We start from the raw sequence: 24,002 nt of genomic DNA on the forward strand, positions 1-24,002 counted from the left end.
TTCCCGTCCTCCGGCCAGCACGGCTGCTGCAGGGCACAGGGGGACCTCGTCCTGGGCTCAGTCCCCAGGCAGTGGAGGGGACAGCTGCTCCTGGCTGGACCTCGGGTCAGTGGGGCTTTGGCTAAAGAGGTTCTCCCTGTTCCTGGAGGCCAGAGGACCCATCGCTGACGGGCTCTGTCCTGTTCCCTGGGGGCTGTGGGCAGTGAGGCCGGCCAGCTCTGGGCTGGTCCGGGCCCTCACGGCTCAAGGACGTCCTTGGGCTGGGGCTGTAGTCCTTGCCCGTAGCTGCTTTGCCCCCTGCTTGGCTTCTGCCCGTGCCGTACGGCCCCAGGACTGCCCCGACCCCAGCCCGGCCTGGAAAAGCTCAGGGACGCTCCTCGGGGGGTGGCCCCCGGCAGGAGACATTCTGAGGCTTAGCTGGCCAGGCCGGCAGCTCCTCCCGAGGGCCCTCGCCTTCCCTGGACGGTGGCTGACGTCCGCGGAGCCGCGATGGGCCCGGCTGCTCTGCGGGGGACCCGGCAGGCCCTTCTGCCCCCAGAGACGCTGAGGCTCAGAGACCCAGGTCTGCTTGGGCCTCGGAGCCTCAGCTGCCCACCCGCTTTGCCGCGGCCTCAGCCTCCTCCCCGCTCAAAGGTGCCGCGCTTTGCAGCCTCCCCGGCTCAGAGTGGGCCTGGGGCTGCGGACGGCTTCTCTCCGCGCCGCCCCGCCCCTCTGTGGCCGCGGACGGCTTCTCCCCGCGCCGCCCCGCCCTCACTAACCTGTGGTTGTTTGTGTTTTGCAGGCAGTTTCTTGATTCGGACATGCCTAGGTACCATTTGCGCCCCTTGGTCTCCTTCCAGCCTCGCCTCCCACCCCCGCAGCCCTGAGATTTCATTTCCGCTTTTTGGATTCCTTCCACACTTGCTCACCTCTCCCTGCCGTCTCTCCCATCTTCTCCTTTCATTTTATTTCCTTTTGTATTTCTCTCTTCCTACTGCTTCCTTCCCCGTCACCCTCCCCTGGCTGCGTCCCTTCTGCCCCCACTCTTGATTTTGGCCGCTTTGGTAGTTTCCTGCCCTCGGTAGACACTGGCTGACTTCCTGCTCCCCTCCCCCCACCCCACCCCTGAGCCTTGCCCGTGTCCCTGCACCCCAGCGGGAGCACCCGCATGCAGGCTGGCCGGCCAGGCCCACTCCCCACAAAGTGAAAGAGGAAAGAGGGAGGGGGGAGGGGCCGTAGACAGGAGCAGCCCGGCTGAGATCTCCTCGCTCTGCGCTTCCCAGGCCTGGGTGCGAGCCCCTTGACTGGCCAGGCGAGTGGCTCCAACCGCACACCCTTTTTGGAAGTAGGTGGGTGGGCCCAGGCTCTGGACGCGCTCGGGTGGCCCCAGGTCCAACCCCCCGAGGCACGGGCTCCTGGGCCGGGGACAGCAGGTCCCTCCCAACTCGAGTGAGGCCCTGGCGCGTGGTGACTGGGTGCAGGGTCCTTGAGACCCTGGGGGCGGACAGCCTCACGGTCCCTAATTCAGACTTTGTCCGTGAGACTCTAGTCTGTTCTGAGCGGAGGGTCAAGGCCGTAACTGTCTTGCCAGGCTGGGCGGCAAGGGAGGGAGAGGCTTCTGGGGGCCAAGCCGGGGCGGGCAGCTCATGGGTCTCTGTGGATTGTGGCCAGAGCTTGGTGGCCCTGGGGGTCACTGTTTTGAAGGATGAAAGGAGCGGCAGGAAGGCTTCCAGTGCCGATGTTTGAGGCTTTAAGCTGCGGGGAGGGGAACGGGTGGTACCTGCCCCTTTGTGAGGGGGGAGCCCAAGGACCAGGTTGGGGGCACAGCAGGACCTTCGGAGGCCGTGTGCTTGTCAGGTCATGGGTGTGGTGTGTCAGGACAGATGGTCGCTGTGAATGTGCCCCGGGCAGTTGTAGCTGAGGCCCCCTGGGGCAGTGAGCAGACTGTGGTTCCTGTCGGGGTGTGCCCGAGGACGTATGCACCCACTCCAGGAGCAGATCCTTGCCCTCCCTGGGGACACGCAGCTGGGTGCGGCCGAGACCTGGTCAAGGAGAAAACGGCAGTGGACTCTGTACCAGGGGAGGGTCACAGCCCTGCAGAGCCCAGAGCAGGGACCTGCCTCTCGGGCAGCCCGGAGGGCCTGCTGGAGGTGGCAGCTTACCAGCTGGTCCTGGAGGTGGAAGTCTGCCGGGTCTCAGAAGGCTCTGGGGCGGGATCCCATCGGCTCGGGTTCATCCCTGCAGGGGGCCCGATGTAGGGGCTGTTTCCCTGATGAGTGGAAACTTCCAGGCCCATCAGTACGATCGCATGGGTGTGTGTGGGCATTCTGTTCAAGTTTGCGTTTCCACAAGCAGCCCAGCATGATAGAGGGTGTTCAGGCTGGTCCTGGACACCCCCCTACAAATACCTCATGCCTCCAGGAGGGTTCTGGGTAAAATGGAAACATACCCTCTGGCCAGGAGGAGACATGGCACCAGGAAAGGAAGGGGGAGCCCCTCCTTCCCGGCAGGGCCTCCTTCGTCAGCCCCTAGACTTCAGGAGGACCTCACCCCTGCACCTGAGCAGGGGGCCCCAGCCCCCAGTTTCAGAGGTGGGCTCATCGGCCCCCAGTGGACTTGGCCCGAAGAGGAGGCTTAGGGCGCTCAGAGGGGTGAGGGGTCAGCACCCCAAGACTCGGGCTAGTGCCTGCTTCATGGGGCTGTGTTTTGCGGGGCAGGAAACCACTGTGGTGGGTGGTACTGGGGACTAGCAGAGTCCCCAGTACTGGGGACACTGGCAGTGCACGGTGACCCCCACCCATCCCATCTGGAGTGGGGTGGGGACTGGGGCTGTACCGACTGGGCTGGGGCAGCCTGGCTGTGAATGTGGACAAGTGGCAGAATCTTCTGGAACCTTGGTTTCCTTCCGCCTCAGGATGGGGATTTTATTAGGGCCTACGGTTGTGAGGTTAAATGAGATGAACGTGAAAAGCTCTCAGCAGGGGTCTTGCGTGTGGAACTTTACTAATGTAAGTTGTGTGGTTATTTTCACTACTACCTCGTTAGTATTTAATGTAAAATACTCGTAATTAATTTAAAACACACACATCCTGAGCAAAAGCCTGTTTTTTCTAACCACTCCAATTTTGCCGAAGGGGCCCCACTTAAATACCAGGGACTCGCGCCCACCTTGCGGAGCCCCCGAGACACGCAAGAGGGGTTGTGACACAGCCTGTGACCCATGAAGAGTTGGGTCAGACCTTCCACGCTGTCCGCGCCTCTTACCCCAGCTCACGCTCCTGCCCAGGGCTCGGGTTTCCACCTGCCTGGAGCAGAAAGGGTCCTCATGACCCTTTAAAGCACAAAGGTGTTGAGGAGAAGGCTGGGGGACACTGGCAGTGCACGGTGACCCCCACCATCCCACCAGGCGCGGGATCTGATTTCCCCAAACAGGTGGCCCAGGTGCCCCAAAGGCTACTCCAGCCTCCCCGGAAGGGCCCAGATGTGGGATCTTGTTGAGTTTCCCCTTCTGTCCTGCCATGCCGCGCCATTTACGGGGCCATGACCCTCCCTCACTCATTCATCCATCTGTCACATGTGAGCCACGTTCTTTGGGGTGTTAGAAAGGGGGATTAAAGACTAAGGACAGTCAGTCCCCAGGAAGCTCAAAGCCTGGCCCGGGAGTTCGCTTGTCCCCTCATCCCCTCGATCCTCCATCCCCCGTGTCCCTCTGGTCTAAGACCTCGCTCTGCGAGGTGGGTGATGCCACTTGGCCGAGCACGTGTGGCATCCAGACACAGCAGAATTCCTGAGGTTCGAGGCCGTTCCCGTGCTCTTAGCCGCGTGGGCGCGTCTTGGGATCACGGTCCCCACCGGACAGGAGGGCTGCCCTGGTTGCAGTCCGGGGGCTCAGTCCTGGAAACCTGCCCATCAGATCACCACCCCCAAGAACCTGGGCCACTCCTGCAAGTGTGACACTCTTTCGAGAAACATAGTTCCCAGAGCATCACGAGTTTCAGGTTGAAACCTCGAGCGTGGGGTTTAATTTTCAGATTCTCGGCAGACCCATTCGCCTTAGGATGCCCGCCACGCCAGCCTGTTGCTGCACGATGGCTGTGACGCACATCAGAAGTTTAAACGAGCTCTGATGGGCCGTCGGCAGCAGGCGTGGTAGAGTCTCATACAGAATGACCAGGTGCTCGTGTTGAGAGCCCTTAGATTCCATCACCTCCCACCTGGGCAGCCCAGGGCCTCCCGCGGACCCACACGTGCTCACAGGCAGGGTTCCCGCTCCACCAACCCCGGGGAGAACGAAACAGCTGCAGCCTACTTGTGGCAGGACAGAAAAGATGTTTACAACATGTGGCATTTTCTTCGTCAACAAAACTTTCTAACTGAGTTTTCAAGTTTTCCCCGTGTGGGTCCTCGCTTGTTTGAGCATCACGCTCTCGTCCCAGAGCTAATTTGGGGTGGTTCTGTTTCCGGGGCCTGCTGCCTGACCCCTTTGGCTGGAGGAGAGCCGCCAGACAGGCCTCCTCGTCCAGGAACCCCTCCCTCCCAGGCTTGGAAGGCTCGCTTGGAGTCAGGATGTCAGCCGGAGGCTCCCGGAAGTGGACCAGAGGTGTCTGAGTGGGGGACTTCTCCATGCTGGGTCCCCACTCTGCTGCAGAGGGACTGTGTTGATGGGCAGTTTCCGTCCGGCTGGGGCCCCTGCAGGAACCCCCTGGGGCTCTGCTGTGGGTGCAGGCTGGCCTGCCTGCGGCCCCTTTCTTTAAAACGGGGTCCCAGGGCACGGCACGCAGAGGGAAGGGCGAAGGACCAGGATCCATGGTGGAGCCTGGCACGGCCTCGCTGGAGGGAGGGACTGGCCACTTTCCCCAGAATGGGCTGGAAGCAGAGGGTCCACAGTATGACGGTGCTGAGCCGGTGGTGAAGCTCTGATGCTCTGCCCTTAAGGTGGCCCCACCCCAGCGTTTCTGCTTCCGTGAGTGCGGGGGCCCCGGAATCTGCATTTCTGATCAGTTCCCGGTGGTGCAGATGCTGCGGGTCCAGGGACCCCAAGTCTGGGCCACACATTCCCCTTGAAAGTGTACCTGGGGGCTGACTGAACTTCGCTCAGGTAGAGTGAGCAACGCCGCAGGGGAGGGGCGCCTTCCGGGTGACCTGACCCTAGAGGGTCCGCTGGGGCTGCTCATGCGTCGGTCCTGGCGTGGTCTCCCCGCAGGCCAGGCACCTCCGGGATGCACCGTGTCTCCCTTTCAGCCCGCTGGGTCTTAGTTTCCTGCCATGTGACACCCTGCCCAGGGGGGCTGCTTGGGTCCCACATCGGTGGGCTGCCGCCCTCCCGCCCTGCTGGGCTGGGCTGGGTCCTCACGCCCCGAGCACTTGCGGCGGGAAGGAAGCCGGCAGCGTCCTGTAGCGACATTTTAGGCAGGTGGACAGAGGTGGCAGCGCTGAGCCAGGCCCGGGGCCAGCGGGAGGCTTTGGGGCTGGCCAGCCTGCCAGGGCCGGGGCCTCAGGCTGGGCCGTGCCCAGGGTGCGGCTGGGCCTCCTGGGGAGAGGACTTGTAATAACAGTAATGCCTCCCAGGCCTGTCCTCAGCTCCTCCCCGGCTTACTTAACCCGCAGGACGTCTCAATGAGGCGGGGCAGTGACTGCCCGTCATTGGTCCAGGAAGCAGGGCACAGAGATGTCTGCTGTCAGCCCGAGGTCACGTGCTGTGAAGTGGCATTTGGAGCTGGGCTGTCGGGGTCGGGGGGCGGGGGGGCATTTGTTCTGAGCTGCGCTGCAGCGGGCCTCTGGCTCTGTCCGCAGACCTGGGGCATTTGCGGACCCCTGGGACAGAGGGCATCCCTCTGGGTCTGGGTGGCAGCTCCAGGTGCGCCCAGCTGGTCCTGCTGGAGATGGACCCAAGGCTCTCCCTGTGGACACAGGGAAAGGGGTGTCTGCAGGTCCGCGGGCTGCGGCTTAGAGTGGGCCCCACCCACAGGGAGCCCCCCACCCCGTGGGCCGCGTCTGGGCCCCACGAGACGGCAGTCAGCAGCTCCGCGGCTGGTGTGGCCCAGCCCCACCTGCTCCGTATCAGTTAGCTGGTACCTGGCCGGGTGACGGTGCTCGTTCTGACATGTGAATTTCTTCTGTGTGTGTACGTGTGTGTCCTGGCTGCCACCGCCTTTAGCGTTTCGTTCGGAAATGACACTAGGTACAGCTCACTTTTCTCTTCCGCGCTCGCTCGGTCTGTCCTCTTCTGACTTTCAATTTCCTTTGTCCCCCGGTGTCTCCCCGCTCTCTCTGCCCATTCTCTGGTTACCCCATTGTCCTCACGTCCTGCCTCTGGAACTTTCTCCTCAGTGGCGTGTCCGGCAGTGGCCCTGCCCTGTCCCGCTGCTTCTCCCGCGCCCCTGGACTGCGCCATGGAGAGAGGGGGTGGCCGTGGCACTGTCCCTGCCCCTCCGCGGCTTCCCTCCTCTTCCCTCTGCATTGCTGGGTGGGCCCGGCTCCTCCGCAGGGGCCGGGCCGTGTCAGGGCTGCTTGTGGTGATGCGTTCCTCAACTGTGTCTGCGTGAGGATGCTTGGACGGAAACCGGGTGAGGCTGGGGGCTGCCAGGGCCCACAGAGTGGCCACACTGTGCCTTGAGGCACAGCCCCAGCTCAGATACGAGGGTCCTCAAAACAGCACCCGGCCTGAGGCAAGAGTTTAGAGCTCTGCCATCAGATGCTTGAAAACGGAAGCTGTCGTATGGCAGGAAACCCTGCCCTGGAGGCCACCAAATTGTCTGGGCCCTGGGCCTGCCCTGAGCTGCCCTCAGAGGGGTTTCCTGGCCCCTGGCTCATGCACTGGTCATTACTTTCCGGGTTAGAGACTCGGGACAGGAAGAAACCACCACTGCCCGCTCTGTGCTACGTGGGGCCCTGCCTTTCCACGGGGCCTGGCTGAGGTGGGCGGAGGCCATGCCGTCTGGGAGAGGGGCCACCCCGGTTTTCACCCCCAGCATCCTCCCCCAGGGGCGAGTCGGTTGGTGGAGGAGATGGCCATGGAGAGTGTCGGCAAAGCCGGGCAGGCTCCCTTTGAGTCCAGGGAGAGGCCAGGGTCCCTCCTTACTCAGGCCGAGACTGGGTGGAGTTGGGCACCCCTTCCCATGGTCTCCCCACCACCACCGTCGCCTCTGCCCCCTTCCCCCCTCCTCTCACCCTCCCTCCCCTTTGTCACAGCCCCCTCCCCTTTCCTCTCCTCCCCTCTCCATCCTCTCACTCCTGCCTCAGCTCCAGGGGACCCCTCTCCCCCTCCCCCAGGGTGGAGCTGAGAGGGCTCCGCACTCACCCTGGGGGGCGCCTGAGTCCCCCACCTGGCATGGTCCTGAGTAAGGAGGGCTCCATCCTCCCTGGACACCAACACCTGGGCCTCTGACCTGTAGCCCCAGCGGCTCTCCCTGCGGGTGGCCCACACGTCTGTCTGTCTGTGTCTGTCCGTCTGCATGTCCCCACCCCCACCAAGAGCAAGCCACATCCGACCTCCTACCTTGTCTCTGCTTCCGTCCAGGACCTTCTACCAGTTTGAGGCTGCGTGGGACAGCTCCATGCACAACTCCCTCCTGCTGAACCGGGTCACCCCTTACCGAGAGAAGATCTACATGACCCTCTCTGCTTACGTTGAGGCAAGAAACCTGCCCCCAGGGCACTCCACCAAAATCACCCATCCCCCAAGCCTGAGCTGCTTGCCAAGGGGCAGTGAGGGTGCTTGTTAGCCCTGGACAAACCCAGTCAACCCTATTCTCTTCTCAGAAGCCTTCGTAAGTCCTTGAATTAAATCTATGTACTTTTAATGGCTGTGCTCGCAGTTAGCTAACGCTGCTACCTTTAGTGTATGGGTTTGTCCTTGGGGTTGCAAGATGGCTGCAGCACCGCCAGACATTGCATCTATCTTCCAGGCAGCACAAAAGCAGACGCCTCCCATTCCCCATCCCCAGGGTCTCAGGCCGTGACCTCCCTTTGAAGCACAGGAGGAGGCTGGGGGCGTGGGTGTTTCTTGCTGTGCACAGTACTGAGGAATGGGGGCGGGGGTTTGGGGTCGGCAGCCAGCGGGATGGTAGAGACAAAGGCATCCACCCCCCGAGAGCCTAACTACTCCAGCTGTAATATGGGGACCTACCTGTGTGACTGCCCCACGGGATGAGGTCTGCTCAGGCTGAGAAAACACTTGCAGGGCTTTGCCCAGACAAGACACCAGCTTTGTCAGCAGTTATCCCGGAGCTTCGGCAAAACCAAAGAACCGGCTGTTTAAGACAGCACCTCGCTCGCTGTGCAGTCATTTCCTGTGGCGTTTGAGAGTTAAACTGTGGGTGCACAGACAGGGTCCGGTCAGATCCTCACAAACGTTTTGGGGAGTGTGTCACCCCGATTTAATGGCGAGGCAGCTGAGGCCCGTGTCCGGGACACTTGGGGCCCCCGGCAGTGGGTGCCCCGCCGTCTCTCCCTCGTGGCTGTGGTTCGGTGCGGAGGCTCTTGTGCCCCGAGGGGGAGATGGCTAGGTGCGGCTGGAGCCGAGCCCCCTGGGGTGTCCTTGGGTACGAGCCCCTCCCTGCCCTCTGCAGATGGAGAACTGCACACAGCCGGCCGTCATCACCAAGGACTTCTGCATGGTCTTCTACTCCCGCGATGCCAAGCTGCCGGCCTCGCGCTCCATCCGCAACCTGTTCGGCAGCGGGAGCCTGCGGGCCTCGGAGAGGTGAGCCTGCAGTGGCGCCCTGGGCGCAGCGGGTACCAGACTGGGCTCTGCGCGGAGCAGTATGTCACATGGTGCACTCCGGGCCGGCTGGCCCATGAGACGGAGGACCCGCCCCGGTCCCGTCAGGCCTCCGGCTCTGGGGTCCATCTCACCCGGACCGTCAGTGGACGCCGCCGGGCACTTGTGGGGACCCCGATGTCATGTTGGGGGGTGTGAGAGAGCCAGGCTCTCCCCACAGGGCACAGTGGGAAGGCCTGAGGTGTCCACTCCGGGGCCTCCCTGGGAGGTGCCGGTGACCTTCCTCCCCAGGGGCCATGCGGATCTGTGCTATTGGGACTGCTCCCCCCACTCTGTGGGAGAAACTGGGTAAACATGGGGCTGGGCGGGAAGGGGGACCCTGGACAGCACTTCCTGAGGACTTGTGCGGAGCCAGTGCTCTTGGAGGCTGGGGGCACGTGGGGGAGTCGGACACCAGGACCCGCGTCCCTTCTTGCGCTCTGACCTGCATTCTTGGGGGCAGGGCAGGAATGGCCGAGAGCGTCAAGGCAGTGAGAAGGGCCCCAGCAGCAGGGACGCCCAGGGTGCGGGTCGCCGCCGGCAGCCTTCAGTGAGGCCCCCACGCACTGTCTCGTGGCCCCTGTGTCCCCGCTGCCCTGGCACAGCCGGGAGGAAGGGGCGGGGGTCCCGCGCTGGCCATGTCCTGTCGTCCAGGAGGTCACCCCATGAGCGTGAGCCCCTCTCCATGAGCGGGTTAGCGGGGAGCCCTTGGCAGAATCAGTGGTCGAAGAGGAAGGGGGGCCCAGCGGGAGTCTGGGATGGGGACCGTGTACAGGGACTGCATCGCGGGGAACCAAGCACCTCTGCCACCTCGTGCAAGGCCGCTTGGCGTGGGCGGCTGCAGGACTCGTGCCCAGTGTGCGTTTGGTGGTGGCGAGAGTCGGTGCCTGGCCGACGCGGGGCCAGGTGGCGACGTTCCTCCTCCCATCCCCCACCACTCCTGGCAGCAATCGCGTGACGGGCGTGTACGAGCTCAGCCTGTGCCACGTGGCCGACACGGGCAGCCCAGGTAAGCGTCTGCCCTGGGCTCTCTTGTCGGGGGTGGGGTGGGGCACCGTTGGAGGTCAGGGAGCCCCGTCCCCTGGGACCACCTGGGTGACTTCAGCCACGCTGCCATTTGGGGGCCCCTCACCTGGAGACTCGAGTGCTCACCTCGTGCCCCCCGGAGTTGCTGGGGGGCTGGAGGACAGTGAGGGGAGAGAGGAAGGGAGAGGAGGGGCAGCCGAGACCCCGCGGGACACCTGGCTCTGGGGGCCTGGGGGGGGGTCCCGCCTCCCTCGGGGGATAAGCCTGCAGCTAGGGACACGTCTGACGGGCGTCCGCTCCAGGGATGCAGCGGCGGCGCCGGCGGGTGCTGGACACGTCCGTGGCCTACGTCCGGGGCGAGGAGAACCTGGCAGGCTGGAGGCCGCGGAGCGACAGCCTCATCCTGGACCACCAGTGGGAGCTGGAGAAGCTGAGCCTCCTGCAGGAGGTGAGAGGGCCGAGCCCACCAGGTCCCCACCCCACCCAGGATGGAGCGCGTGGCCCTCGAGCCGCCCGTCACAGGGCTTAGGGCCGCATGACGCCACCGGCTAGGACGGGAGGTTCATTCCATTTTTTTTTTTAATTAATTAATTAATTTATTTATTTTTGGCTGTGTTGGGTCTTCGTTTCTGTGTGAGGGCTTTCTTTAGTTGCGGCAAGCGGGGGCCACTCTTCATCGTGGTGCGCGGGCCTCTCACTGTCGCGGCCTCTCTTGTTGCGGAGCACGAGCTCCAGACGCGCAGGCTCAGTAGTTGTGGCTCACGGACCTAGTTGCTCCGCGGCATGTGGGATCTTCCCAGATCAGGGCTCGAACCCGTGTCCCCTGCATTGACAGGCAGATTCTCAACCACTGCGCCACCAGGGAAGCCCGGGAGGTTCATTCTTGACCCAAGTGCAGACTGTCGGGCATGTAGATGAGACAAGAAAGGAACCAGGAGGGAAGCTAGTGGGCGGGGCGAGGCCCTTCTGTCGCTCGGGCCAGGACGGCCAGTGTCCAGTAGCGGCACTGACTGCTGACCCAGGGCGCGGGTGGGAAGCGGGCATCGGGGGCCATGTCCACCCTCTGGGCCCTTCCCGAGTCCGCGGCTGCAGCGCGCACGGCCCCCCGGAACGCGGCTGCGGGAACACAGTGTCCGTCCCGTCGGCTCACGGCCGGCGCACGGGCAGGTCTGTTGGCGCCACGTCACATGCCACAGCCCAGCAGGGCGGCCGGCTCTCCCGGGCCTGAGCAGGCCTGGGGCTCAGAGCAGCCGCCCGCCCTCCCCGCCCTGGCGGGAGCAGAGGCAAAGCCACACTCGTGCTCCTCTGTGCAGGTGGAGAAGACCCGGCACTACCTGCTGCTGCGGGAGAAGCTGGAGACGGCCCAGCGGCCTGGTCCCGAGGCCCTGTCCCCCATCTCCAGCGAGGACTCCGAGGCCCACAGCTCGTCCAGCTCCCCGCTCGCGGCTGCGGGCCGGCCGTCGTCCCTGGAGGCTCCCAACGAGAGGCAGCGGGAGCTGGCGGTCAAGGTGGGTGGCAGGCGGGCGGCGGCCATGCTCCTGGCCCTGTCCTGGTGCCAGTGACTTGTCACGGCCACCAGGACCTGGGAGAATGAGTCCGTAGGGTCACCTTGACCCCACCCCCACCCCACCCTACCCACATTGGAACCTGGGGACCTCTTAGAGCCTCTACTCCCCCAGGCAGTGACCTGCTCTATCTTGCATACCTATGCTGATGGGGAGCTCGCCACCTACACCAGAGCTGGCCTTTCAGCTGCTGGGTGGGCCACGGGGAAGGCCTCCTGCACTTCAGGGGGTGCTGGCCCCACCCCCACCCCCACCCAGGCCCCAGGCCTGCCCCGGGGGGCTTCCTCAGACCGCCGCATCACCTGGGAGAGGTGAGGGTGCTTCCCACCTTGACCTGGGGTGCCTGGCCCCTCGGCCAGTCTCCCGTGTCCTGGGCCTGTGTCCATGGCAGAGCCGGGTCCCGGGAGGTCCCTGACCAGGCGTTTGCTCTCCCGGCAGTGCTTACGGCTCCTCACCCACTCCTTCAACAGAGAGTACACCCACAGCCACGTCTGCGTCAGCGCCAGCGAGAGCAAGGTGGGCGTGGAGGGGCCGCCCATGGGGGGGCGGGGTGGGCTGCTGTGGCCGAGAGAGGGAGATAAGGGTTTTCTTAGGAACATTCCTCTCCCAGCCTAAAGGGATGCCTCAGAGCTAAGGGGCTGGCTTCCCGGGGCCTGAGGCTGGGGTCCGTGGAGGGCCGGGAGCGAGGGGCCCGCCAGGCCCAGGGGTGTCCACTCGGTGTCGTCCCTGGCTCCCACTCTCCCCGGTCCCCGGCCCTGTCCAGGCTGGCCCTCACCCAGCTGCCTGTGTCCTGGGCTGACCAAGCCCCCTCTCCTCGGCTTCCTTCCCTCACCTGGGGGCCCACCCTGGTCTTGCAGCCTTGCACCCGCGCCCAAGGCTGGGGCGGCTCTTGTGCTGGAGGCTGGCCCTGGCCCGTGTCAGGCTCCAGGCGTCCCTTCCAACGCTCGGGCCCATCACCCGGCCCCCCTCAGCCTGGTAGACAGCCCTGCCCGGCTTTTGTGCTCCGCACCGGCCTCTCCCTCTGCCCAAACCGCCTCTTGCCGCGGCTGCCAGGCTGCGCACCCTGAAGTCGGGGCTCAGAGGCTACTCCTTCCCCGACCCCCACCCAGCGGTCCTCGCTCCGTCTTTGGGGCTCCACAGCCTCGAGGACCTCCTTCGGCAAAAGGCAGAGGCTGAAGCCCTGGGCGGGGTGGGCCGGGGGACGGTGGGGGCTGGGAGAGGGTGGGGAGGCTGGGAGGAGAGCCCAGCCCGCAGCTGGAGTGGGGTTGCCCTAAACAGGGGTAAAATGCAGGCAAAGGTGCCGCGGCAGGGATGTCCCCACCCGCAGAGGGCCCTGAGGCTGTCCCTGAAGAGCCGTCTCTCCTCCGCAGCTCTCCGAGATGTCTGTCACCCTGCTGCGGGACCCGTCCATGTCCCCTCTGGGGGCGGCCACGCTCACCCCCTCCTCCACCTGCCCCTCCCTGGTCGAGGGCCGGTACGGGGCTGCTGAACTGAGGTGAGTGAGCTCCAGGCTCCCGGCAAAGCTTCCACCTGCACAAGCTGACCGACAAAACGGCTGTGACTGGGGCACAGAGCAAGAAGCCAGGGCTCGAGGGGCTGCGTGTCTGGGGACAGCTGCGCACTAGGGCAGGGCCGGGGGAGGGGGTCTGCCCTGCCCAGCTGATGCGGCCCTGTCCAAGGTCATTTTCTGCTAAAGCGTAGATTTAGAATACAGTCGTGAATAAAACCAGGAATGGGTCAAAACACTGAACAAAAAGCCCTTTTCAGTGGCAGCTCTCACAAAATACTCAGTGGGAAAAGTGGTGACAGAGCGGAGCCTAGAGGACACCTGAGCCCACCTGACACCTGCCGAGCGGTGTTGGGAGCGGGGCGCACGTTGCTGACAGCGCTCGTGTCTGACCCATCAGGTCGTATAACACCTCAGGCTTTCTAGATTTTCTTCTTGAAAGGAAAAGGCATCAAGCCCTCTGGGCGCCATCCTGAGTCAGGCCTCCTTGGCCACCGGGTCCGTCGCCTGGGCCTGGTGGCCCAGCTCCCCGCGCGCGGCCCCGAGGAAGTCGGGTCAGCTTCGGTTTAACTTTGGAGACGAGATGCGGAAGCCGCTTTCACAGGGGGTGGAGGTGGGGAGCCAGAACATGCCACGGGAGAAGGCGCTGCGTCGGCGTGGACCCTGCCCGCCACACAGCGCGGCGCAGCGGCGGGCCGGCCGGAGGCCTGAGCCAGCGTGGGGGGCAGGCCCAGGCAGGCGCCCCGGCGGTTCTGAGCGGGTAACGCTGGCCGTCGGGAAGCCGGGCCGGAGAGGCACCTTCTGGCAGGAGTGCAGGGGCTTCACTGTGCTTTCCCAGGACCCCACAGCCCTGCTCCCGGCCGGCCAGCCCAGAACCTGAGCCCCTGCCGGAGGTGGATTCCAAGAAGTCCCCTTCCCCTGCCCGGGCAACGGAGGCCGACAAGGAGCCCCGGCGCCTGCTGGTGCCCGACATCCAGGAGATCCGGGTCAGGTGCGTGAGGGCCCTTCTAAAGCACCGGCCAGCCCGTTCTGCTCCTGCAAGGACAGCTGGGCCGCCCCTGACCTGGAACGGAGACAGCTGTATGCCGGGGGCCCCCTGACCTAGGACAGGGGACAGCTCTGTGCCGGGGGTCGGGCAGGGCCCCCTGACCTAGGACAGGGGTGGAGAACAAGCAGACATAAAGGGCAGGAGGGTGGACCAGAGCCAGAGCCAGTGCCGGGCGGGGGCTGGGCACCTGGTGGGCAGCTGCAGAAAGGTGGTTTTGGGGCGTCCCCATCCCCAGCCCGATCGTCTCCAAGAAGGGGTACCTGCACTTCCTGGAGCCGCACACGTCTGGCTGGGCCAAGCGCTTCGTGGTGGTGCGGCGGCCCTACGCCTACATGTACAACAGCGACAAGGACGCCGTGGAGAGGTTTGTGCTCAACCTGTCCACAGCCCAGGTTGAGTACAGCGAGGACCAGCAGGCGATGCTCAAGGTGCGACGCGGCCGCGGGCGGGGAGGGCGGGAGCCGGGACGGGTCCTCCTCTGCGGGCCCTGCGTCTGCCCACTGCCCGACTGAAGCCGGGCCCGTCTGTCACGGGCAGGGCCGTCGGGGTCAGCCTCACTGTCTCTCTGCCTCTCGTGTCCCGGGGCCACTCTGCCCACCCACGGGGCTTGTAGTCCTGGTGACAACGGCGGTGACGGGTGCGGCAGGCGTTAATCCTCTCCCATTTGATGGCTAACGACAGTCCCCTCTTCCTGGGGACGCCCACAGTGGGTGTCATGGAGCCCTGTAGGGCCAGCGGGGCAGTGGGCCCAGGAGTCCAGCGCCCTGTGCCTGGCTTTGCCCCTGCTCCTCTCTGAGCAAGCGGTGGCCCTGGACGTGAGTAGCCCTGACTCCTGGCTGGTGGCCACAGGGCCCACTGGGCACTGATTCCCTGTGGTGGGGGAGGGGGAGGTGTGAGCTCAGCCCGCCACCCACGCACACCACGTCGAGGGCTCGGGCCTGAGAGAAGACGCCAGGATTAACGGGCCCCAGAGGATACATCTGGGCGAGCGGTTGAGCCAGGGTCCCCGGGGGAGGGACCTTGGCCTGTGGGGGGTTGACTCATCCCACGGGGACACAGAGCAGTGACAAGGCAGCCTCGGGCATGGCCACGGGGGTGACCAGAAGATACCGACTTCCGGAGGGGAGCCACCGCCTGCAGGGTCAGGACGGGCTGTGCGGGCAGCAGCGCTGCCCCCTCCTCGGGGCCTTCTTTTCTGCTTCCTCATCCTTGACGCTCCCCCTGGGGGGGAGGGCCCTTCCCCCCACCTGGGCCCCGGGGCAGCGGCGACCGCCCCTAGCGGACTGCGGGAGGCCTGGCGCCCCTCACGGCAGTGCCCCTCCACAGACCCCCAACACGTTCGCCGTGTGCACGGAGCACCGGGGCATCCTGCTGCAGGCCAGCAGCGACAAGGACATGCACGACTGGCTGTACGCGTTCAACCCCCTCCTGGCGGGGACCATACGGTACGTCCTGCCTGCAGAGGGAGGGGCGCGGTCTTGAGGACGTGGATTCTCGTTTGCGGGCCGCCGCTCCTCACCGAGTGTGTAAATCCCCGACTTTCAGAACCGCCACTCAACCAGGGCGGGCCTCCACGTCGGGGACATGCTGCACCAGGCTTGGGGACAGCCAGGCCCCCGGTGGACGGAGCCCTGCCCCTAGTCAGTGACTCACAAAGGAAGCTGGGGCGGGGGGGGGGGCCGCTCCCCGCGAGTCGCAGGGACAGGAGACAGAGGTTACGGCTCTTGGGCGACCGGGGAACCAGAGACGCTAATGCCGGCAGCCTGGCGCCCTGACCGCCACGTCTCTCCCGCCCCCGGCAGGTCCAAGCTCTCCAGGAGGAGGTCTGCCCAGATGAGGGTCTGAGCCGAGCCCTCCTGGACAGCCAGCAGGCCCGGCCCCGCTCTCCCACCCTCGTCACCATCTGTCGTGTCATCCGCCGCCCAGCCCTGCTCCCAGCAGACAGCCAACGCGCCCCCTCCTCCTGGGGATGCCCGCGCTGGGCCCCAAAAGACCTCTTCTGGCCGGGGACCTGCCACATGACCTGTCGTGCTCCCAGCAGAGGCCGCGTTTGTTGTCCTTTCTTCATTCAGAACGCACCCTGGGTGGGAAGAGCTGGGAGACGCCAGGAAGGCCAGAGGACAGGAGCCACGGGGGCATCGCTGCCATTCTAATATTTTTTTAAGCATAGACAGACTCTAATTAATATACATCAGTTAGTGACACTGAAACAGCCCACTCGGAAGTTAACTGTAAGACTGTGTTTTATTTATAAGTGTGCATCTCTAATGCCCTCACCTACACCCGCAGGGCTCAGGTGGACCCACCCCGCTTGCTCCCAAACGCACCTCCCTAGCTTCTTGGGGACACACAAGGCGGGGCAGCCGCCTGGGAAGACCACAGTGAGGTGGCGTCTGGACAGGCCGGGCGCCTCCTGGTTGGCACCACGGGGCACCTGCCCAGCCTGAGCTGAGGCCTCTGCCCAGCGGCACGTGGGGCAGGCCCTGGTCCCAGGGCGTGTGTGTGTGTGCGTGTGTGTGCGTGTGCGTGTGTGTGTCTGGGGGGTCTGATGCCTGAGGTCTGAGCAGCGCAGAAGGTGGGTGCATCCTCCTCGCAGGAGGGAGGACCCACGTCTCACCTGGACAGCAGCTACCTGAGGTGTGACTGTCCCGGTGACGCCGGCAGCCCGTCCCTGGCGGCATGTGGGACAGCCCGTCCCTGGCAGGATATGGGGCAGCCCGTCCCTGGCAGGATGTGGGGCAGCCCGTCCCTGGCAGCATGTGGGGCAGCCCGTCCCTGGCAGCATGTGGGGCAGCCCGTCCCTGGCAGCATGTGGGGCAGCCCGTCCCTGGCAGCATGTGGGGCAGCCCGTCCCTGGCAGGATGTGGGGCAGCCCGTCCCTGGCAGGATGTGGGGCAGCCCGTCCCTGGCAGCATGTGGGGCAGCCCGTCCCTGGCAGGATGTGGGGCAGCCCGTCCCTGGCAGGATGTGGGGCAGCCCGTCCCTGGCAGCATGTGGGGCAGCCCGTCCCTGGCAGGATGTGGGGCAGCCCGTCCCTGGCGGCATGTGGGAGGTGAGGCAGCAGGCGCCTGGCTGGCAGCTGTCCTGGTGGGAACCAAACGGGAGAGTGGTCAGGGTCCCACCGGGAGTGTCACGTGTCCAGGCCGGCTGGGTGTGGGGAGCTGTGTTTAGAGGTGGTCCAGGCAGTGAGGGGCTTCTGGTGCGGCGTCTGCAGCCACTGTGAGACCCGGGGTGAGCTCCAGGGAAGGAATCGTGACTTCCCCTCTTTGCCCCAAGAGCGGAGTTTCTGAGTCCTGGTGAGAAAACTCCATGGGGTCAGGTGAGGGCAGCCAGTGCTGGGGTCATCCGTCATCAAGGGGGCTTCCTCCTGTATCCGAGGGTGTCACCCTTGTCTTGTTCTCCCCTCTCGTGACAATATCCATTTCGTCCCCTTTGCAGACCCCATGCCTGAGGGTTTCCCGGGACCGGGCAGGAGCCAGCCCCGGGCTGAGAGTCTGGTCGTGTGTCATGCCCAGGCCATAAGCCCTTCAGAGAAACCACGGGGTCTTCAGTGACCTGTTCCTACACTCAGAGGCACATTCAGCCACCGCAGCACAAGACCCACCCCTACCACGTCCCCCAAGAGGGGGTGACGGAGGGTTCACATTCCAGACTGAAGTCAAACACTGTCCAGAAACCAGCAGGCCTGTGCCCCCCGCACAGGGCTTCCCTGGAGGCAGAGGCCAAGACGCAGAGGCAGAGGGGACAGCACACTCTGGAGCAAGCGCTGACGCGGGCCACCACGATGGCCTTGAGGGCAGGGAGGAGAGACAGGTGGGGTGAGTTGCTCTAAGATGGGTCAGTTCCGAGAGCCCCTCCTTCCTGCGGGGAGATTGGAGGTGCAGGGCCAGGCCACGGCCACTCAGGTCAGCCAGCCTGAGGCGGAGGCCTCCGGAGAGTCTGAGGCCCTCTCACCCCGGGCACAGGTGTCTGGGGCCAGCCAACCTGCAGAGCACCCGCTGAGTGGGGCAGGGGGCCCCCGGGAGGGTTTCTGGGAACCGCCCCAAATTCAGGGGCCTCCACGGCCATGGAGGCCTCCAGGGCTGCTTCATCTGGGCCTTGCGCCGTCTTGGCAGTGACTCGGAACCAGGTGCGGCCCACCTGGTGGCCCCTACCCGCCACCACTTCCTCCTCTCAGGCCAGCTCCACGCAAGGGCCTGGGTCCGAGAATTCCGTGTGTGAGTCAGGAAAGCTGCTGTCTCGTGCCCGGTGTCACGTAAGCCAGAGACGAGTGGTTTGGGACTCAGTTGCCACATCTGTGACATGGGGGGCTGGTCTGGAGGCCCGTGAGGGTCCTCAGGTTGTGGGGTGCAGACAGGAAAGTCAGGTCTGGCTGTGGCTGCTGTGTCCTGCGAGTGGGGAAGGAGAGAAAGATCCAGAAAGCCGTCTCCCTTGGACGGGTTTCGGTTCAGTGCTTGCTGCCGCCCAGGCTGCAGCCTCATTGTGCTTGAGGCCGTGCTCGCCTGGAGAGGGCTCTCCGTCCCCCAGGGAGGGGTGGGCTCCTTCCGCTGCGGCCCTAGTAGGAGCCCCAGGGAGGGAGATGCTGGGCTCCCGGCTGAGCGCCCCGGCTCCAAAGCGATCCGGCTGGTGCCCAGGGCCGGCTACTGAGACGCTCGTAAGCTTCAAGGCCTCTCTGTTCTGAGTAATCATTGTCTCACTCACCGACAATGCGCGCACACACACACGCGCGCGCGCGCACACACACACACACACACGCGCGCGCGCGCGCACACACACACGCGCGCACACACACACACACGCACACACGCCAGGGCGGCTGCAGTGACGTGGTCTCCCGGCAGTCCTCGTCCCCCCTCGACACCTCTGGGCGGATGTCGCAAGGCACTCGGGGAGGGTGGCCACGCTGGTCCTCCGTCAGCTCTCCTCAGTGTGGGGACCCCACAGGCACCCTCCTGTATCCCTGGGGCTGGGCCACGTGTTCCCCCGGGAGAGACGACAGGCTGTGGCTTCTTCCCAGGTCCGTGCGTCCTGCGGCCAGCTGTCCCCTGAGTCCCCCTGTGGCTTGTACATACGTGGTTGTGTGGCACACCCCAGCCCCTGCACTGTAACTGCCATCCTGATGTAATGACTCTAGTTCCCTGATGTCCGAAACCCAAGTGTTAGGCTCTAGGCTCCTGTACGATGTGTGTGCACTTAAGGCTCTGTCCAGTTAAGAAATAAACATGGCTCTTCATGCAACACCAGACCCGCGGGTCTCCGCCTGGCTTTACTGATGCGTTAGGTCTGTTTGCTGGGGCCCGAAATAGCCACAGGGCCAGGTGTCCAGCGCTGTCTGGAGACAGCACGCATCTCCCAGTGGCGAGGTGGGGAGGGGAGAGAGCCTTGAGGGGTGGGAGGTACAAGGTGGTGTTTATCGTGGTCGCATCCAGCTGCTTCCATCAGTACCTGGCTGCACCTGTCTGAACAGCTCCAGGTGCCCTTGGGTATGCCACCCCTGTACTGCCAGCCTCATGCCCAGGCAACCCCGTTATTTTATATGTCAGCGTTACCTGGCGGGTGCTGGTTAAGCCCCTACGCTGTCCCCGTGCTGGCCACTTAAGGAACGAGCGCCGCTAACCTGCTCCAAGGACCTTTCCTTGGTCCCCTGGCTGCGCCCTCACAGCCTCTGTGCCGGGAGGGGGAGAGGCTGACCGACCGCGCGGTGCCCAGCCCAGCCCAGGGCCCTCCAGGGAGGAGGCGCAATGGGAAAGAGGTCAGTGGGAGGCCAGAGAGTCCGCCGCGCAGCCGAAGGCGGCCTTGCGGCTGCCCTGCTTCTCCGTGGGGAGCGCCCCAGGCGTGGGCTGCTCCGCACCTGCTGCGGTACATGTAGGGATCAGGGCAGCGCGCTGTGGGCAGCGGGCGTTAACCGTAGCCTGGCTACAGGGCGAGAGGGGCTGCCCTCTGCTGAGGCCTCCAGGCACAGCCCTGGAGCTTTCTCTGCAACCCTACTCCTCCTAGACCCTCCAGCCCCTGATGGTCTAAACTGCCCATTTTGAAGGCAGGAAGTGATCAGGGTAGTGGTGGGAGGGGCGCTGGGGGGCGCACTCCAGGGGCTGGTCTCGTGGGCCTGCAGGGAGGGCCGGGCTGCCCTGCAACACCTCTGGCTTCCTGGGCTCCAGACACCAGGCCCGACGTCCAGGTTGGCTCCAGCAAGAGCTCCCCCATCTCCGGCCCGCTGCCCCTCCCTCCCCCCAGCACACTCCCACCCGTCCTGGCTGCGTGGGGTGTGGGAGCCCGGCTGCGGCGAGGGAGGGGTCTTTTGGAGAGGAGTCCGGTGCCTGCAGAGAGGGCCCAAAAGCACCCCTCCAGCTCCCAGAGCTTGATTTCTAAACCCATCCTCCGATCAAAGGAACCAGCACTTCCTGGAGAAATGGCTGCTTCTAGGGCTGGGGCTGGAAGTACACAAGGTGAGCCTGCAGCATCTTGTAGCGCCAGGAAGGTAGGAAAACCCCCCAGACACCCACACTGGTGGGAGTATGTCAAAGGGACAAGGACCCAACCGAAAAGGGTCCCCAGTGGCCGAGACTGGAACAGTCTGGGCAACAACAACAAAAATCTACTCACAGACTTGTGGTCACCAAAGGGGAAGGTGGGGGAGGGTAAATTAGGAGTTTGGGATTAACAGATACACACTCCTATATATAAAACAGATAATCCAAAAGGACCTGCTGTGTATCACAGGGAGCTCTACTCAATATCCTGTAATAGCCTGAATGGGAAAAGTATCTGAAAAAGAATAGATACGTGTATATGTATAACTGCATCACTTTGCTGTACACCTGGAACTAACACAACATTGTAAAGCAACTAGACTCAACATAAAATAAAAATTTAAAAAACAACAACAAAGGGCTTCCCTGGTGGCGCAGTGGTTGAGAGTCTGCCTGCCGATGCAGGGGACGCGGGTTCGTGTCCCGGTCCGGGAAGATCCCACATGCCGCGGAGCGGCTGGGCCCGTGAGCCATGGCTGCTGAGCCTGCGCGTCCGGAGCCTGTGCTCCGCAACGGGAGAGGCCACAGCAGTGAGAGGCCCGCGTACTGCAAAAAAAAAAAAAACAAAACTGAGTCAATAACCCACTTTATAAAATAAATACCCACGAATCCACGCTGATAAAAATAAATTATCGCATAAATAAATGAATGAGGTAGAAGAAACTCCTGTGTGGAAGAATTCCAATTGACGCAGATACTCTGCTCTCAAGGAGCGGAGCCTATCCCATACTCCTTATAGGTGTGGACCACTCTTAGTGACTTCCTTCCAAAGATGACATGATGGAAAGAGGGGAAAAAGGGCAACTTTCCAGTGGAGACACCTGACATGCACTACCTGAGGCAGGTGACCGCAGTCAACACCCACGGTGATCTATCATGCTGCTAGTACGTACACTGATATGACGAGAAGCAAATAGCACTTTACCTCTGTGTCTTCCTCCCCCCGCCCACGATCCCAGTCTAATAGTGAAAAAAGGCCAGATAAATTCTAATAGGGGGACATCCTACAAAACATGTGCCCAGGTCATCAACAACAAGGAAGTCTAAGAAACCGTCACAGCCAAGGAGAGCCCAGGAGTTGGGACAGTTAGATGTGACGTGACATCCTGGATGGGATGCTGGGACATGTAAAACTACACTATAGGAGTGAACTATGGACAGGAGTCAATAACAACAATCAATATTGGTTCGTTGATCGCACCAAACGCAGCACACAGATGTAAGATGCTAACAATGGGGAAGGGAGTACAGGGCACGTGGGAATTATCTGTACGACCTTCTCAACTTGTCTACAAATCTAAAACTATTCTAAAAGTAAATTCTACAGAAGAAAGACAGAAACAGAAGGAACGAACAGTAAATAAAATGGCAGAACAAAGCCCTATCATGTCAACATCCACTGAGATGTAAATGGATCAAATACGCCAATTGAGAGAGCCTGGCTGGATGGACATGAAAACACTAGTCCATGCCGCATTTCACAAGCCGACTTCAACCCTCATCAGACAAGGAGGCTGAAAGTAAGAGGATGGAGAGAGATACGCCGTGCAAACATGAACTAGAGTCAGAGTGGCTATGTTCATATCAGATATAGACTGCGGAGCAAAGAGATTACCAGGGACAGAGAGAGACATTACATATTGATAAGAGGGGTTAAATGCACTAAGAAGACAAGGCAATCCTTAATATATGTGCACCAAACCGCACAGTCGCACTAGAATCCTTCCCCGTTTCAAGTCTTCCTAGACTTGTATAGCTGGACGAGCTTCTCCCTCACCCCCTTTCCCTGGACCCCCCAGAAAAACACAGGAAGCTCTCTGGGAGGAGCTGCCCGTGGCCCCTAGCACACACCGGCCCTTTGTGCCACATCTCCCCACCGCTTAGACAGCCAGTGCTTCAATCGCCTGCTCCAATTCTCTGTCAGACCATTACTCTGAAGATGAAAGTGTCTTCTCTGGCCTGAAGAAACGGAACTTGACCATACAAACTGGTGCAAACCCTGCTGGTACCTGAGCGCTTGCATCTACCACTGGGCCCGCAAAGCCCAGGGCAGGGTCAGCATCTGCTCCTAGTGGGACCCATTTGTGGCCACCTGGGGCCATGGGGCATCAATCTGACTTGTCAGCCCTGTGGGAGCCACCGCCAGCTGGGAACCTACCCCCAGCCGTCTGCAGTCTCAGTCTCTCTCGTTGACGGACACACAGCCTTTGACGGCACTCTGTGCCTCAGCAGGTGCAGGAGGCCCCTGTAGAGATTCAGCCCATCTCTGCGCGGCTGCAGTGCCCACATGTCCCCTCATTTCATGGGCCCCTGTGGCCACCTTAGGCAAAAGCACCGGGATAGCCATTTGCCAATTCCGATCACCTCTGATCCTGGAAGGGGGTTCTTCTGATGGGTATCGAAATGTCCTAGTTTAATGCACCCCTTAAATTTCCATAGTGATTTGCGTGGGACCGTCTCCTTAACAGGTCAGTTTTCTGTTGATCATCTACCTGATCGTATGGCCAGGCCATTGGCCACCACCCGCGAGTCAGTAAAAACTCAAACGCAGAGGCAAACCGCATGCAATTCAGCCCACTGAGCTGATTCGTTTTTACCTTCTTTGATCACATGGTGACCATGCAAGCAGGATGCTGCCCATCCCCCTGGAACTGCCGTCCGTAAACCAGGCAGCCCTCTGTTGGTCTGCTGAGAGCTGTGTACAGGGCACCGTCCGTGCGGCAGTGGCGTCTGGCAGCTCCTCAGGGGTTCCAAAGTCAGTGCAAGGGGGAAACAGGCTCCCTGATCATGGATATTCCTCTGGGAGCATGCACCTGTATAAATAAGTAAAGAAAATTTCCATCTTATTGGGGAGCTCTTCCGGTCACGGACCTCCCCACTGGCGGTTTCTTTGGCATCACGTAGGATGTTTCAGAATTACTTTATGTCCCAGGGTAAGAGGAGTGATCTCAATCAAAGCCCAATAGCTGACCAATCATCTCAGACGGAAATGTTCCGGTCCAGCATCCCAGTGGTCCCCGCTGGGTGGCACTCACTGACTTTTACCCTAAGGCCCAGTCTGTGCTCCACATGGGGCAGTAGCTCTTTTGCCTTATAGTTCAGTTTGTCCTTACTGCGCCCCAGCTTCTACCGGACATAATGAAGATGGTAATCCCCTTTCGTACATCAGGCGTCCTATACTATCTCATATTAATAACCTCTGTGGGCTGGACAATCTCATTGACCCCCACTTAGAACTCCCTATCAATGTTGGCTGAAGCGTGGGTTTACACGCCTCCTGTTTTACGGGATTAGGTAGGGGATGCCGTCCCCAGTCAGACACAGTACATATCCCCAGAATACGTTCTGCTACAGCAGATGCACCTCCCCTGCAGTCTGTTCAAGCATTCCAATTTTCATCCAAAGTTTCACTTCAGTCTCATCAACTCTTGCGTTCCTTTCTCCTCCTGAGATCTAATGTTCGCTTCTATTGGGACTTCGCCCACAGGTTTTGGAAACACAGGGCATGGGCTCTAGGTCAAGGGGTCCCAGAAATGAGTCACCTCCGAGTTGCCCCCACCTTCCCACAAGCTTCTGAAGATCTAGA

At 62.5% G+C, this 24,002-nt stretch overlaps 1 protein-coding gene across 4 annotated transcripts in view; it reads left to right on the plus strand.

Annotated features, from left to right (window-relative positions):
- The window catches only part of KIF1A (kinesin family member 1A), an 89,240-nt gene extending 70,459 nt beyond the window's left edge, over positions 1–18,781 (plus strand). For 2 of the 4 annotated variants that reach the window (XM_060151649.1, XM_060151650.1), the window contains 12 exons: positions 782–808; positions 7,499–7,613; positions 8,550–8,683; positions 9,688–9,749; positions 10,069–10,214; positions 11,080–11,274; positions 11,770–11,847; positions 12,702–12,826; positions 13,677–13,829; positions 14,122–14,314; positions 15,213–15,331; positions 15,689–18,781. In XM_060151649.1, the coding sequence (XP_060007632.1) occupies positions 782–808; positions 7,499–7,613; positions 8,550–8,683; positions 9,688–9,749; positions 10,069–10,214; positions 11,080–11,274; positions 11,770–11,847; positions 12,702–12,826; positions 13,677–13,829; positions 14,122–14,314; positions 15,213–15,331; positions 15,689–15,731 (1,390 nt within the window). In that variant the 3' untranslated portion in view covers positions 15,732–18,781. Of the gene's footprint in view, positions 1–781; positions 809–6,136; positions 6,161–7,498; positions 7,614–8,549; positions 8,684–9,687; positions 9,750–10,068; positions 10,215–11,079; positions 11,275–11,769; positions 11,848–12,701; positions 12,827–13,676; positions 13,830–14,121; positions 14,315–15,212; positions 15,332–15,688 lie in introns of all 4 variants that reach the window. The other 2 variants (XM_060151651.1, XM_060151652.1) reach the window with 2 other exon arrangements.
- The last annotated feature ends 5,221 nt before the right edge of the window (positions 18,782–24,002 follow it).

The sequence above is a fragment of the Lagenorhynchus albirostris genome, chromosome 6, assembly GCF_949774975.1.
Source record: "Lagenorhynchus albirostris chromosome 6, mLagAlb1.1, whole genome shotgun sequence".
Taxonomy (NCBI): domain Eukaryota; kingdom Metazoa; phylum Chordata; class Mammalia; order Artiodactyla; family Delphinidae; genus Lagenorhynchus; species Lagenorhynchus albirostris.